This window comes from Anabrus simplex, chromosome 1, assembly GCF_040414725.1.
Source record: "Anabrus simplex isolate iqAnaSimp1 chromosome 1, ASM4041472v1, whole genome shotgun sequence".
Classification (NCBI taxonomy): domain Eukaryota; kingdom Metazoa; phylum Arthropoda; class Insecta; order Orthoptera; family Tettigoniidae; genus Anabrus; species Anabrus simplex.
This window is the reverse complement of record NC_090265.1, coordinates 453732249-453745240: the sequence shown is the minus strand read 5'-3', so window position 1 is coordinate 453745240 and position 12992 is coordinate 453732249. Positions and strand designations below refer to the sequence as shown.

Here is a 12992-nt window from a genome sequence, read left to right as displayed (position 1 = left end):
TCGTGTCAGTAGATTTACTGGCAGGCAAAAGAATTCCTGCGGGTCTAAATTCCGGCACCTCGGCGTCTCCGAAAACCGTAAAAGTAGTAAGTGTGACGTAAAGCCAATAACATTATTGTCATCATTCCTTCCTTCCTTCCTTCCTTCCTTCCTTCCTTCCTTCCTTCCTTCCTTCCTTCCTTTCTCTGCAAATCTTAATTTATTATTTTATCATTCGGTAAGTTTGGGTTCTGGAAGGATACGAACGTCCTTTGCTTCGCGTGTATAGCGAATGGCTTAGCTGCTCGGTTCACGTCGCATAGTTGTGAACTTGCGTTCGAGAGATGGTGGGTTCGAATCCCACTATCGGCAACCCTGAAGATACATGGCTGATCTGAAAATGAGAATACAATACTTATTTTTTCAGCTCCTCTATTCAGACCGTATATCTGTGAGGGATCATATTTGTGGTTGACGATGCTGTAATAGACGTGTGCATAGTTGCTGAAGCTGCAGAGTTGCTTAAAGATGGCTACTCAGTGCTCACGTGCGGAACTGGACACCAGCGTGGTGAGGTATAGATTGTTGTTGGATATGTCGCCAGCGGAAATCCGCCATGTACTGGTTGCTGTGTATTGTGAACCGTCAGTGGATCGCAACAATGTGGCAAAGTGGTTTAGACAGTGTGCAGAGGAAAGATAAGAGAGTAGTGATACAGAACGCAGCAGTCGACTTCCAGCATCCTTTTGCTTCTTTGAAAAAACGTCTTTGAGAAGGCGAGTTTCACTGTTGAGGATGCAGCGTGAAGTAAGAATTTTGCATGGACAACAGGTCCTCACATTCCATGAGATAGCCATCATAAATCTCATGAATCACTGGGATAAATTCTTGAACTGGATGGGATATTATGTTGAAAAATAATGTATGTAGCATCCTTTCAAGTTAAGCAGTTTGTATTCTTCTAATAAACATCTGCTAGAATCTAGGGATTTTGTATTCTTAATATGTCATCGTGCCTTGTAGTTTTCTATAGTTTTACATTTTCACACGAGACAGCCCTGAGGTACTCGGAACCTCTGGAGGGGCGACGGCACAATTAGCTGATTCTTGCGGGGATAGAACCACAGTGGTTGGTAACGAAGCCCGGCAAGTACCTCGGGACCACCCAACACATAACGCTTATAAAACTATCTTCTAGTGCCTTTCAAATGAAAATGCCCATGTTCTTAAATTTTAAAACAAATAGCTGTAGTTGATTATCCCCTGGTCCCATTTTTTCTGGGCTCTGCATATACACAAGCTACTGGATAGCGAGATCATCTTGTTAAATAGCACATTCCTAAAGTCCCATTAGCAGCTGCCGATAAGATACGTCCAGTTCATGATTCACAGCTCACACTAATTTCTTAGGAACGTGTAGGTAATTTTGAACTGCCATCATTTCTAACATCTACGTCCATACGAGAAGGAGTCTCATATAACTTGTTTGGAAAAGATATAATGCACCTCGTCACTAGTAATTTCATTAAGGAGACGGAGTGAGTTGATAGAGTGCTACGGGCTGCGTAGTTCTGAGCTTGAATTCGGGAGATGGTGAATTTGAACCCCATCATCGGCCGCCCTGAAGATGGTTTTCCATGGTTTCCAATTTTCACACTAAGAAAATGCTGGGGATGTACCTTAATTAAGGCCACATCCGCTTCCTTCCAACTCTTAGGCCTTTCTTATCCCATCGTCGCTGTAAGACCTATCTTTGTCGGTGGGACGTAAAGCCACTAGCAAAAAAAAAAAAAAAAACCTTATCTCAAAATCTTAACCCTGTTTTTATCCCATCGTCGTCGAAAACCTGAATTAATTAGTGCGACGTTAAAGCACAAGCAAAACATAAAAATCCAAAATAGAATTGAATGACATTGTCATTGGCTTCTCTCTAAGAATTGCGATTTGATCCCGAAATGTTTTTTTTTTTCTTTCTTTTTTTATTCTAAGTAAAACTGGAGATCCCGTGGCTGTGATCAAGATACCAACGGTCATGAAAAATTAATAATTGGTTGGTTGACTTTTTTAAACTTAAAATAAAAGAAATGTAGATTGTGAATCTTAGTCTAAATTATTGTACACACACACACCTTTGCGAAGCCCAGCAGAAAGCTACTCACGTTCTGCCGTGGTCAGTGCTCAGAATCATGATGGTTTACGTCGTATCTATATATTAATTTTTTATGAAAACTAAATTCAGTCAGTCCGGCCATTCTATTCGGTCGATTCCTTCATTTTTTAAAACTGAAAGGTATTCATGCACATATTTGTCATCAGGTACTATAAATAACTTAACTTCCACCTTCCTCAATTTATTTGATTTTATTCAATGTTTTGTCTCTTTGAAGCAATCATATCTTTGGTTCTAATCGAGGTACGGAGAACACCCAGTGATTTATTTCATTTCAGCTCTTAACTATTCAAATTGGTTGATTCTGAGGAAAGTTATGAGTGCACATTCAATTTGACGTCTCATTTCTTCAACATTTTTCTCACTGAAGCAATCATATCTTTCGTTCTAATTGAGGTACGCCGTTCGTTTTAGTCTAAAAGCACTCAGTGGATCAAGCGCTTTCTTTTGAGGTGATAACTACTTAAATTGGTAGATTTTGAGAAAAGTTATGAGTACATTTGTCTCCATGACGAAGATCTTTGAAGGACATTTCAACAGTTCGGCGCGTAGTGTTGTTCCAAGGAACGTTTAATTCAATTTGTTTGTGTGATGTATTTTCAAGTGTTTTGTTGACATAATATTACATTCTATTACCACAACAGATCATGTGCTTTATTTCATTAACTCGAAACATTGCAAATTCATCCGTGAGGATAGTAACGAACAACACCATACTTCGTACATTGCGGGCGGAGCCAGCGGGAAACTGCTAGTATTGTAGAATGTGAAACATGTTACAGAATTCCTGCCGGTTCCACGCAAAATTTGCTGGAATGATACTGGTGAGATTCATAATATCTATAGTTCATTTCGAGGCTTATCAGTCTCTCTCTCTCTTGTTGTTAATATTATGAACATCTGCCTTAGTCAGGATTGAAACTCTGAGCTTTGTGTACTTTGGAATTCTCATTACTGTAGTAAGTGATATAATAAATATCAATGTATGGATATTTCCTTGCAAGAAAATAGAGTTATCCATATACACAAAGAAGAAAGTAGCACTTATTAAAGAAATGGCGTATGGCTTTTAGTGCCGGCAGTGTCCGAGGTCAAGTTCGGCTCGCCAGTTGCAGGTCTTTTAATTTGACGCCCGTAGGCGATCTGCGCGTCGTGATGAGGATGAAATGATGATGAAAACGACACACACACCCAGTCCCCGTGCCAGCGAAATTAACCAATTATGGTTAAAATTCCCGAACCCGCCGGGAATCGAACCCGGAACCCCTGTGACCAAAGGCTAGCACGCTAACCATTTAGCCATGGAGCCGGACAGCACGTATTACACTTAAGAAAATGGAAATTGCAACACCATGAAGGCATTGGTCGTTTGTGTTGATTTTCGAGATATGGAACGATGCCATTTAGGCATGTAAACGATCAAAGTGTCAGACCCATTGGATTCTTGCTACAGGTCTCCCCACGTGATTGGTCGCGGAGGAATCAACTCCAGTATACGGACTCTGGTGTAGCGTAGTTGACTTGTAGTCTGTGCAGTGAAGTGTTCCCCGTCAAACATGCCTCGACTACAGAGAAGAGCACGCTATCAACAAATGTCGCCGTTTAAGAGGGCTCGGATAATTGGGCTGTGTGAGGCTGGATTATCGCTAAGGACTGTCGCTGCACGTGTTGGCCGACAGGCATCTACGGTTCAACGTGTATGGCAGCAGTGGTCAAATGAAGGTACCCACACTCGTAGACCTGGCACAGGCCCAGCGCGACAGACAACTGTGAGCGAGGATCGCCGCATCATTCGGATGGCCCGGATGGAACCCCATGCAACAGCAGCGCAAATTCGAGCAGCTGTGGCACCCCACGTTACACAACAAACAGTTGGTAATCGCCTGCGTGCAGCTGGCTTACGAGCCCGTGTCCCTGCAGGTGTTCCATTGACCCCACAACGACGACGTGTAAAGCTGGCCGGGTGTCGAGAAAGATCGACGTGGTTCGACGAATGGCATAGGGTCGTCTTTAGTGATGAATCGCGCTTCTGTCTTGCCCGCAGTGATCGCCGGAATCGTGTGCGCCGACCTACCGGGGAGAGGGGCCGCCCAGATCTTATTGTCGAGAGGCACACAGGGCCAACACCAAGCATTATGGTCTAGGGAGCTATTGGCTTTTAATGTGAAATCACAATTAGTGCTTGTTGAGGGCACTATGACTGCTCGACAGTACAGTAAGTTGATAGGGTACTCAATCCAGTGGTTGTCCCTATGATGGCGAACATTGCTATTGGGATGTTTCAGCAGGACAATGCCCGGGTTCACACTGCACGCATCTCCAGAGAAGCTCTCCACGACATCACAACCTTAGAGTGGCCCGCCTGATCCCCGGACCTCAGTCCTATTGAGCATGTGTGGAACATGATGGGTCGACAACTGGCCAAAAGTCCTCAGCCATCCACAACTCTGGAACAACTGACCCGTGCAGTGCAGCAAGCGTGGGCCACAATTCCTCAGGAAGCGATCCAGGGCGTTATTGACTCCATGCCTCGACGAATTCATCAATGTATTGCAGCTCGTGGTGGGCACATCCTATATTGATTGTTATCCAAACTTGCGGTCAGAGGGACTTGAAAATTTAATCATCGAAGCACAACCGAACACTCGTCCTGCATGTTCAGTTGCAGCAATGTAGCACCACTCCTTCTGAGTGTTGCAATTTCCATTTTCTTCAGTGTATTTCTTCTGATGAAACAAACTAATGTTGGTTTCTTTGGAGGACGAAACACCTTTATGGGTACTTTCTGTTTCATTTATTCCGGAAACGTAGATGTGCCTCAGAATTTTTTTTTTTATATCCCGGTAATCTAGCAACAAGAGGCTGTCATATTTCGGCATCTTTACCAATGGACTAAGCCGCGTTCAAACTCACTAGCCCTGAGTTGGGTTTAGAATGCCTGTACTCTACCGTCTGAGTCACTCGGTCGTACTTCACGAACTGTACGCTGGAATATGTCTCCTTACATTGTATTTTTTGTTCTAAATCTGTGAACCTGAGAGTACTTAAGTGAGCCGTAAGATATTTATGTGCAAGGATCGGACCAAGCTTTGACAACAAAAGGACATTTTGAAGTCAGTTTCCTAAATCAGCTTTTGTGGGGATGCTTTAGCTAGAATACATTTTATTAACTAGTAACTTAGTCTCATAACGTCAGTAGTTGCAGTTACGAATCGGTGGCGTCACGATACCTCGAAACAAATCTCATGTTATGCAATGCCATACGTGTATGTTAAAGCAATGTCAGATTGAGTTATGAATGGAATATTGAAGAACCATTCAGCGACAAACTCTCAACATGAACATGTTGTCTTGAAACTTCCTTTGAATAAATAACAATAATGTACAACGGGTGATTGTTTGGTCCGCCTTGTCAATATACGAGGTACAAAAAGCGAAGTGTACATATAGTGGTCTAGAGTTCAGGTTATACAGGACAATGCTTAATGTTAATATGATAATGATGTTGTATCTTGAGACTTGGGTAAGGTAGATTTTGATGTAAATACGCTGACGAAAGGAGTTACGGCTCCCGAAACATGTGCGTATAAATTATTGAAATATTATAATATATTGACAGGGCGGACCAAACAATCAGCCGTTGTACATCGTTGTTATTACGAGTCAATACGGACCAATTAAGGACCGATATGGTCAAGTTTGTTGACTTTGAATAAATAACCTATTGGAATATAACGTCGGATCAATACTTAGGGTGTCTGTTACTAATTTTCCTTCTGGTCGGTGGCACTTGAGGCTATTTAAATGCTAGAACTTTACGTGATAAGCCTAAAAGCATAGTGTTTCCTTTTCTTGTTTTGCTAGGTGTTTATTTTGCAAGTTGCTTTGCGTCGCACCGACACGGATGGGTCTTATGGCGACGATGGGATAGGAAAGGCCTAGGAGTTGGAAGGAAGCGGCCGTGGCCTTAATTAATGTACAGCCCCATCTTTTTCAAGGTTTAATTTTCCTGGTATGAAAATGAAGTGACGGAAAACCATCCGTGAGGGCTGCTAACGATGAATTTCGAACCCACCATCTCCCGAATGCTAGGCTCTGAACCAACTCGCTCGGTCAGCATACAAATTAATCACACTGTCGTCTTTTCATTCAAATTAGAACACTAAACATAACGGAGTATTTTCAGTTTATTAAGATAATATAGAAGACGTTTTCCGCGCATTGGACCTTAGTCTAAAAGCCTGGAAATTATTTCAACGTAACACCGGCCTGACATCCTTGCCGGGCTGAGTGGCTCAGACGGTTGAGGCGCTGGCCTTCTGACCGCAACTTGGCAGGTTCGATCCTGGCACGTAAAAGAACTCCTGTGCAACTAAATTCCGGCACCTCGGCGTCTCCGAAGACCTTAAAAAGTAGTTAGTGGGACGTAAAGCAAATAGCATTATTATTATTATTATTATTATTATTATTATTATTATTATTATTATTATTATTATTATTATTATTATTATTATTATTATTATAAAAGCTAAGAATAACGACCGAGAGGATTAATCGCGCTGATCTCACGCACTTCCTAATCTGCAGGGCTTTGGGCCGAACAATGGTCGCTTGATAGGAGGGGGATTAATTGAATTACGTACCATTGCTTTTGTGGAATTTGGATTGTATAAGAAAGTAAAATTCTGCGGAGCACAGTAAGGATAAACGCTATACCTGAGAATCGGACCACTTAACTTTGATCTCCCAAACTTAAAGTACTACTCAGGTTAGAGTCTCCATTGTCTCCTTTAAAATTGTTCTGAGATACGTCCATTATAACGCCACATGAAATCTATTTTCATCCTCATCAGCCCAATACTTTCCCTCCATTGTCATTTACTTAAAACGTTAATTTTTTTAAAATCAAAAACTAGTAAATCGTGCATCTGGGCCATCGTCTTCATTCCGTTTTATCCTTAGGGTCAGGGAATATTTCGAATCGATTTGTATTTGCTGGTGCTTGCAGAAGCTATATGATACTAAAATAATAGTAGTTGTAAATTATCTTTACAGTGTATACTTACCTGGCGTAGGGGTTACCGTGATCAACAAGGTGGTTCCTGCAGGTTGAGGCCCTTGCAGTGCACTTCGCTTTGGTTCACCCCTGCGAATACCCCAAATGTGGGATTTCGGGCGCGTAATTTTTCCGGAAAAATAGACGTCTCCGAAACCGTGAAAGTAGTTAGTGGGACGTAAAGCCAATAACATTATTATTATTATTATTATTATTATTATTATTATTATTATTATTATTATTATTATTATTATTATTATTACAAGTGTTTTGGAAGTTACTTAACAGGAAGAGCCATTACATAGTAGGCCTACAGTATATTTCATTTTTATGGACGAGTCCACGACAGTGTTGCAAGATCCCTCAAATACTGACTCCGGAAACGTTTTGACAGCGAAGTGACGACCAGCAAGTACAATATGAAATCTTGTGTTAAGTTATTCCAGCTAGACTGAGTGGGTCAGCCGATAGATCGCTGGCCTTTGAACCCAAGTTCACGGCTTCGATGCTGACCGTATTTCAAGGTGTTTAAATACGCCAGCCCCATGTCGATAGATTTAGATTTAGTTTCCAAAGCCCGTAAAAGTAGTTAGTGGAACAGAAGATCAATAGCCTTATTAAGTCATTCCACTAAAGTATATTTGACGGCTATTTCATAAAATCTATCCACTTTTTAATTGAAATTAGTGGTAAAATATACATTTATCACTTGCATAATTTTGTAGTTGAATCACGAAGTTGATATTGCAATTTTGCAAGCAAGTGAAATCTACTCAAATTCGCTGGACGAAGTAATTTCCCATGCACACAGGAAATGGAGGCCTTTGAAATTGGATAACTGACATTGAGTGACATTGTCACTGGATGGTCACCTAGGGAGCCTTAGTTTGAATCCCGGCCAATGCACATGTCTTTAAAAAATGAAAGTTACATCTCAATTGTTTGTATTCCACTTAAAAATGTATTTCGGCTGTGTTCAAGACATCAACTGTTAGAAGAAACTGCATGTCTGCTCACGAATTCGGTTTCCCGATTCTACACAACTGTCAATCTCACACATGAAAGTCGTCCTGGAGGTAGAGCGGTCTGAAAAAAGTTTCGTCTATGAACTTTCCTCCTTTTTACGAAACAGTGATCGCAATTTTTAAACTCTCTGCATATGTTTATTATAACGTGATTAGATATATCGCACTATTGTATACTACTATGTTGGTAGAAAAATACCAAGTACTTGAAATGGTCCACCTGTTTCGGTTTAATAGTCTCTACCTGGGATTCTCTCTGATTTCTTCCCAACGGATATAATTTTAGTCTTAGACATCATTTAATTTTCAATGACGTTATCTTCCCAGCTCTTTCTATTATCAGTTCTGTAACAGTTGTCTAATCAGGCATGATATGACGTATGCGAATCTAGAGGAAGTATTATATTGTGACAATTATTATTTGCAGGACGAGATAACCAACTTATCGTAATTATTAATTGAATAACTGTCTGGTGATAACTGACAAAGATGGGAGTTCTGTAGAGCAGTGTAGGAGGCAGTGCCCTGTGCAGCTGGACGGAACACAACACAACCGTGCCTTGTGATCTTCGGCTGTCATGGTTGACGGAATTTAACTTGTTGAGTTCTGCAGAGCAGCGTGTTACTACCTAAAGACGCCATTCAAAGGAAAGAGCTCTCTTTACCTTGTGTAAGTTAGAATGTGTGACGTGGTGTAGCGCTGGTGACGGATAAAACATTAAGCGCTGACTATGGGGGTGGCAGATCCGACGTCCAGCAAGAAGAAGACGACACCCAGGTTCCCATCCCGAGAACGACACTATGCTGTACGACGCAAGGCTCGATCCCAGAGTCCCCCAGATGTGGAGGAGTGGCCGCACTGCTGCGAGGAATGTACTCTTAACACCCACTCCGCTGCTGCTGACATTATCCTCATGGCCAGGGACAAGCACATGTAAGACACACTCCATTCATGAAGATTAAGAATTGGGTTATCTGCATGTATGATATTTAGGGTGTTATCTGGTGGTGGTTTTGTTCCATAAAACTCCATTAAACAAGTGAAGAAACAACTTGTTTTCCTCCCCATTCATTCGCTAGTTGCCGACGACTTAAATTACACAGTAATATACTTGAAGATGTTTCCGAGAGCTGAGGAGTCTTTCATTTTCACGCTCTTCGTGACCTTTGTCGTTCTTTTGCCGATACCTTCATTTTTCGAAGTGTCGGTCCCTTCTATTCTTTCTCTCTGATTAGTGTTATATAAAGGATGGTTGCCTAGTTGTACTTCCTCTTAAAACAATAATCACCACCACCTCAAATAACTCGCAAACCTCTAATGAGATTGAAAATATGTTTTCACTTTTAGTAATATTACCAATGGGCTTGTAATTAAAATTGTAGTTTTTTTCCAGTGCGTAAGTATCTGTTGAGGTAACTATACGAGGTGTTTGTAATTTAATTACACTGTTTTCTACACATAGCATTAGATATTTAGGCATTGCAGATTCAGAGGTTTAATTATCTTCAGAATCGAACAAGTACTTCTCGAAAAGGAGGAACTTTTTCTAACCTTATCCGACAGTTGTGGCCTGCTCTATTCGATTGAATGTTGGCCTGTAATACCCATCACATATCTGCTTTTCCTATTACTACGGCAATATTTATGTTTTTAAATTATGTATGATGTATTCACGGGCACAATAGAGCGAATATTGAGCATGCCTCTTTAGTGTTTTATTCGTATAAGCCCAATTGCTGACGAACGAAGCATCCTTAGATTATAGTATGTGTATACCAGCTATAAAATTGTATGACTGTTATATAGTTACGCATAGCCTAAGACTCGTAATATAGGCGGCCTCCTTCCCCTCCCCCTTCTCCTCCTCCTTCTCCTCATACTACTACTACTACCACTACTACTACTACTACTACTACTACTACTACTTTGCTACGTCATTTGGACTGCCTGAATGCTGATTTCGAGGTTTTACTTTAACGCAGTAGTTGGTCATCAGAAAAGATATACTTGACGACCTACATAGAGCTTTTTATTTTCCTGGCGAAACATCAAATACATCACCAGATGTTTTTTTACCTGCGGACATCGAATGACACATAATGCTGAATGGAACTTCTTCTGCCCTAAAATTGTTTATGCTGGGTTTGAACCCGAAAGCTTGGGATCTGAAGGTCTACACACTACTACTGATCGACAGAAGGAAATAATAATAATAATAATAATAATAATAATAATAATAATAATAATAATAATAATAATAATAATAATAATATTTACAGTGTATAGTTGTGACTGCCTAAGTTTGACATCCGAAACTGACAATATAGGAATATAGTATACACCTCTCTTTAAGCAATTGCGATTTTACTCTTTACTGCAACGCTATATATTTCTTGCCTAGCTCCTTTTCAGACCCAAATGGCACACTGAAGAGTAGGATCACAATTCCCGGACAAAAACGAAGAACGCCATGCTTTAGGCCCATAATGCTGAACAGTTGTAAAGAGAATGAGTGTAAATTGAGTTATTTTCCGTATTTGCGGTGGAGATGTTCTAGAGTAAGAGAGGGAGAAGGAGAGAGAGAGAGAGAGAGAGAGAGAGAGAGATCCATAAATATTGCACCCATGATATTTGTATGGCTTTAGTCTTGATAATGACCTGAAGAGTTTTACATATTTGTGTAGGTATACACCTTTGAAGTCGATGTACATAAAAGTTTTCGTAATCGTTTTGTTGCTCTTTATTCTAAACTAGCAAGGTACCCGTGCTTCGCTACGGTATTGTACTGAAATTTATAATTGAATGCTTATTGTTTTAGATATATAATCCGCCGAAATTCGCGATCTGACTCGTTTACTGCGAGAATCCGCCAATATTCGCGATCTGACTCGTTTTCTAATAGATTACGGCAAGTCTCCCTCCATTTTTCAATCTTTCTTTCCAGCAATCGATTTCGTACTTCCCGGGCTAGGTCCAGGTATTCCACCCGGTCAGTTCGGTCCCTTAATCTTTGCCATCTTTTCCTATAAGCATTTTTAATATGGATGAAATCCTTAAGGAGATCCGGCGTGGTGTCGTCTTGGGTGCCTTGGCGGTTCTGAACCAGCAGCCGGACTGCATTCTTAGTCATTACCCGTCCAGGACCCGTTTCCAGCGCGGTCCGCACATTCGATGACGGTCCTGAACATTATTATTATTATTATTATTATTATTATTATTATTATTATTATTATTATTATTACAGATGTTCTGGACCCAACAGCAAGATGCAAGACCGCTACTTGGCGGTAAATTAAATCTGCTGCCATTGTCATTGTTGAGAATGTCGCGAGTAGCCAAGTGTGGGGGATTTCTGGCCATACGAATGACATACTTCCGTGCATTATTGACCTTATTATAGAGGTGAAAACTGGACGGTCAATCTCATTCCTATCGTTTATTTCAAATGTGTTTAAATTTTTATTTATATGCCAGGAGAAGGTACTGTAATCTAAGAACGTTCTCCGAAGGGAAAGATGGCTCTTGAAAACGAACCCAGGAAAGATTAAAAATGATCGGTTTATGATCAGAATAAGTACATCGAAAATCTGCAGCCTGTTTCCAGTCATTCGACAGAGTCAGGAATGGAATGAATAAAGCCCCCATCTAGCGGCGACAATAGGATTTTTTTTTGCTAGGGGCTTTACGTCGCACCGACACAGATAGGTCTTATGGCGACGATGGGATAGGAAAGGCCTAGGAGTTGGAAGGAATCGGCCGTGGCCTTAATTAAGGTACAGCCCCAGCATTTGCCTGGTGTGAAAATGGGAAACCACGGAAAACCATCTTCAGGGCTGCCGATCGTGGGATTCGAACCTACTATCTCCCGCGTGCAAGCTCACAGCCGAACGCCTCTACGCGCACGGCCAACTCGACAATAGGAATTGTGCCGGCAGCCGAAACCTGTCGCACTCCTCTGGGGCAATGATTAATAGATGACAAATGAAATAAAATGACATTGGACAGTGTTGCTGGAATGAATGATGACAGGAAAAAAACCGGAGTATCCGGAGAAAAACCTGTCCCACCTCCGTTTTGTCAAGCACGAATGTCACATGGAGAGACCGGGATTTGAACCACGGAACCCAGCTGTGAGAGGCCGCCACGCTGCCGCCTGAGCAACGAAGGCTCCTTATAAATGCATTATGAACAGTAAAATCAATTGGTCTCAACTCCTTTAACACCCCAGCGCCGTTAAATTTATTTACCCACCCCCCACAAAAAAACTAAAAGAAGGCGTGTTTCTTTATGTTTAAAGGAGATTCCAAACACCATTGTTTACGTCTATTACCTTCAGTTTTCAGATTAAAATAATTCATTTTTTCACTTTCACACTCTCCCCCACTCCCCCCCCCCCCCCCACCCGAAAGTGAATTTTTCGGCAAAAAATACTTGTTTCTTTAATAGTAAAGGATCATCTAAATACCAATTGTCACGACTGTAACTTCTTCAGTTTTTGATTTATGTGTCCTCATGAAAGGAATTCAACTCCTTTTCACTCACGCCTCCCAAGACGATCCCCCCCCCCCACAAAACGGGCTTTTCCTTGTCTTAAAAGGAGATCCAAATACCAATTTTCACGTCTGTAGGCCCTAACAACTTTAGTTTTTATTAGATGTAAGTATTCTCATACAATTAAGTCAATTAATCTTTCAATTCTGTCACCTCCCCCCTCCCCATTCATTGGATTTTCCGAGAATTCGTGCTTCCTTACTTTTAAAG

At 41.2% G+C, this 12992-nt stretch overlaps 1 protein-coding gene and 1 pseudogene across 5 annotated transcripts in view; both read left to right on the top strand.

Annotated features, from left to right (window-relative positions):
• Lmpt (Limpet) overlaps positions 1 to 12992 on the top strand; it is a 1284547-nt gene that overhangs the window by 781921 nt on the left and 489634 nt on the right. The window contains exon 1 of one of the 5 annotated variants that reach the window (XM_067135219.2): positions 8722 to 9164. The exons of the other annotated variants lie outside the window; for them this stretch is intronic. Coding sequence (XP_066991320.1) covers positions 8962 to 9164 — 203 coding nt within the window. The 5' untranslated portion in view covers positions 8722 to 8961. Of the gene's footprint in view, positions 1 to 8721; positions 9165 to 12992 lie in introns of those variants that run through there. 5 annotated transcript variants of the gene reach the window in all.
• LOC136859077 (U1 spliceosomal RNA) lies at positions 7208 to 7339 on the top strand (annotated as a pseudogene).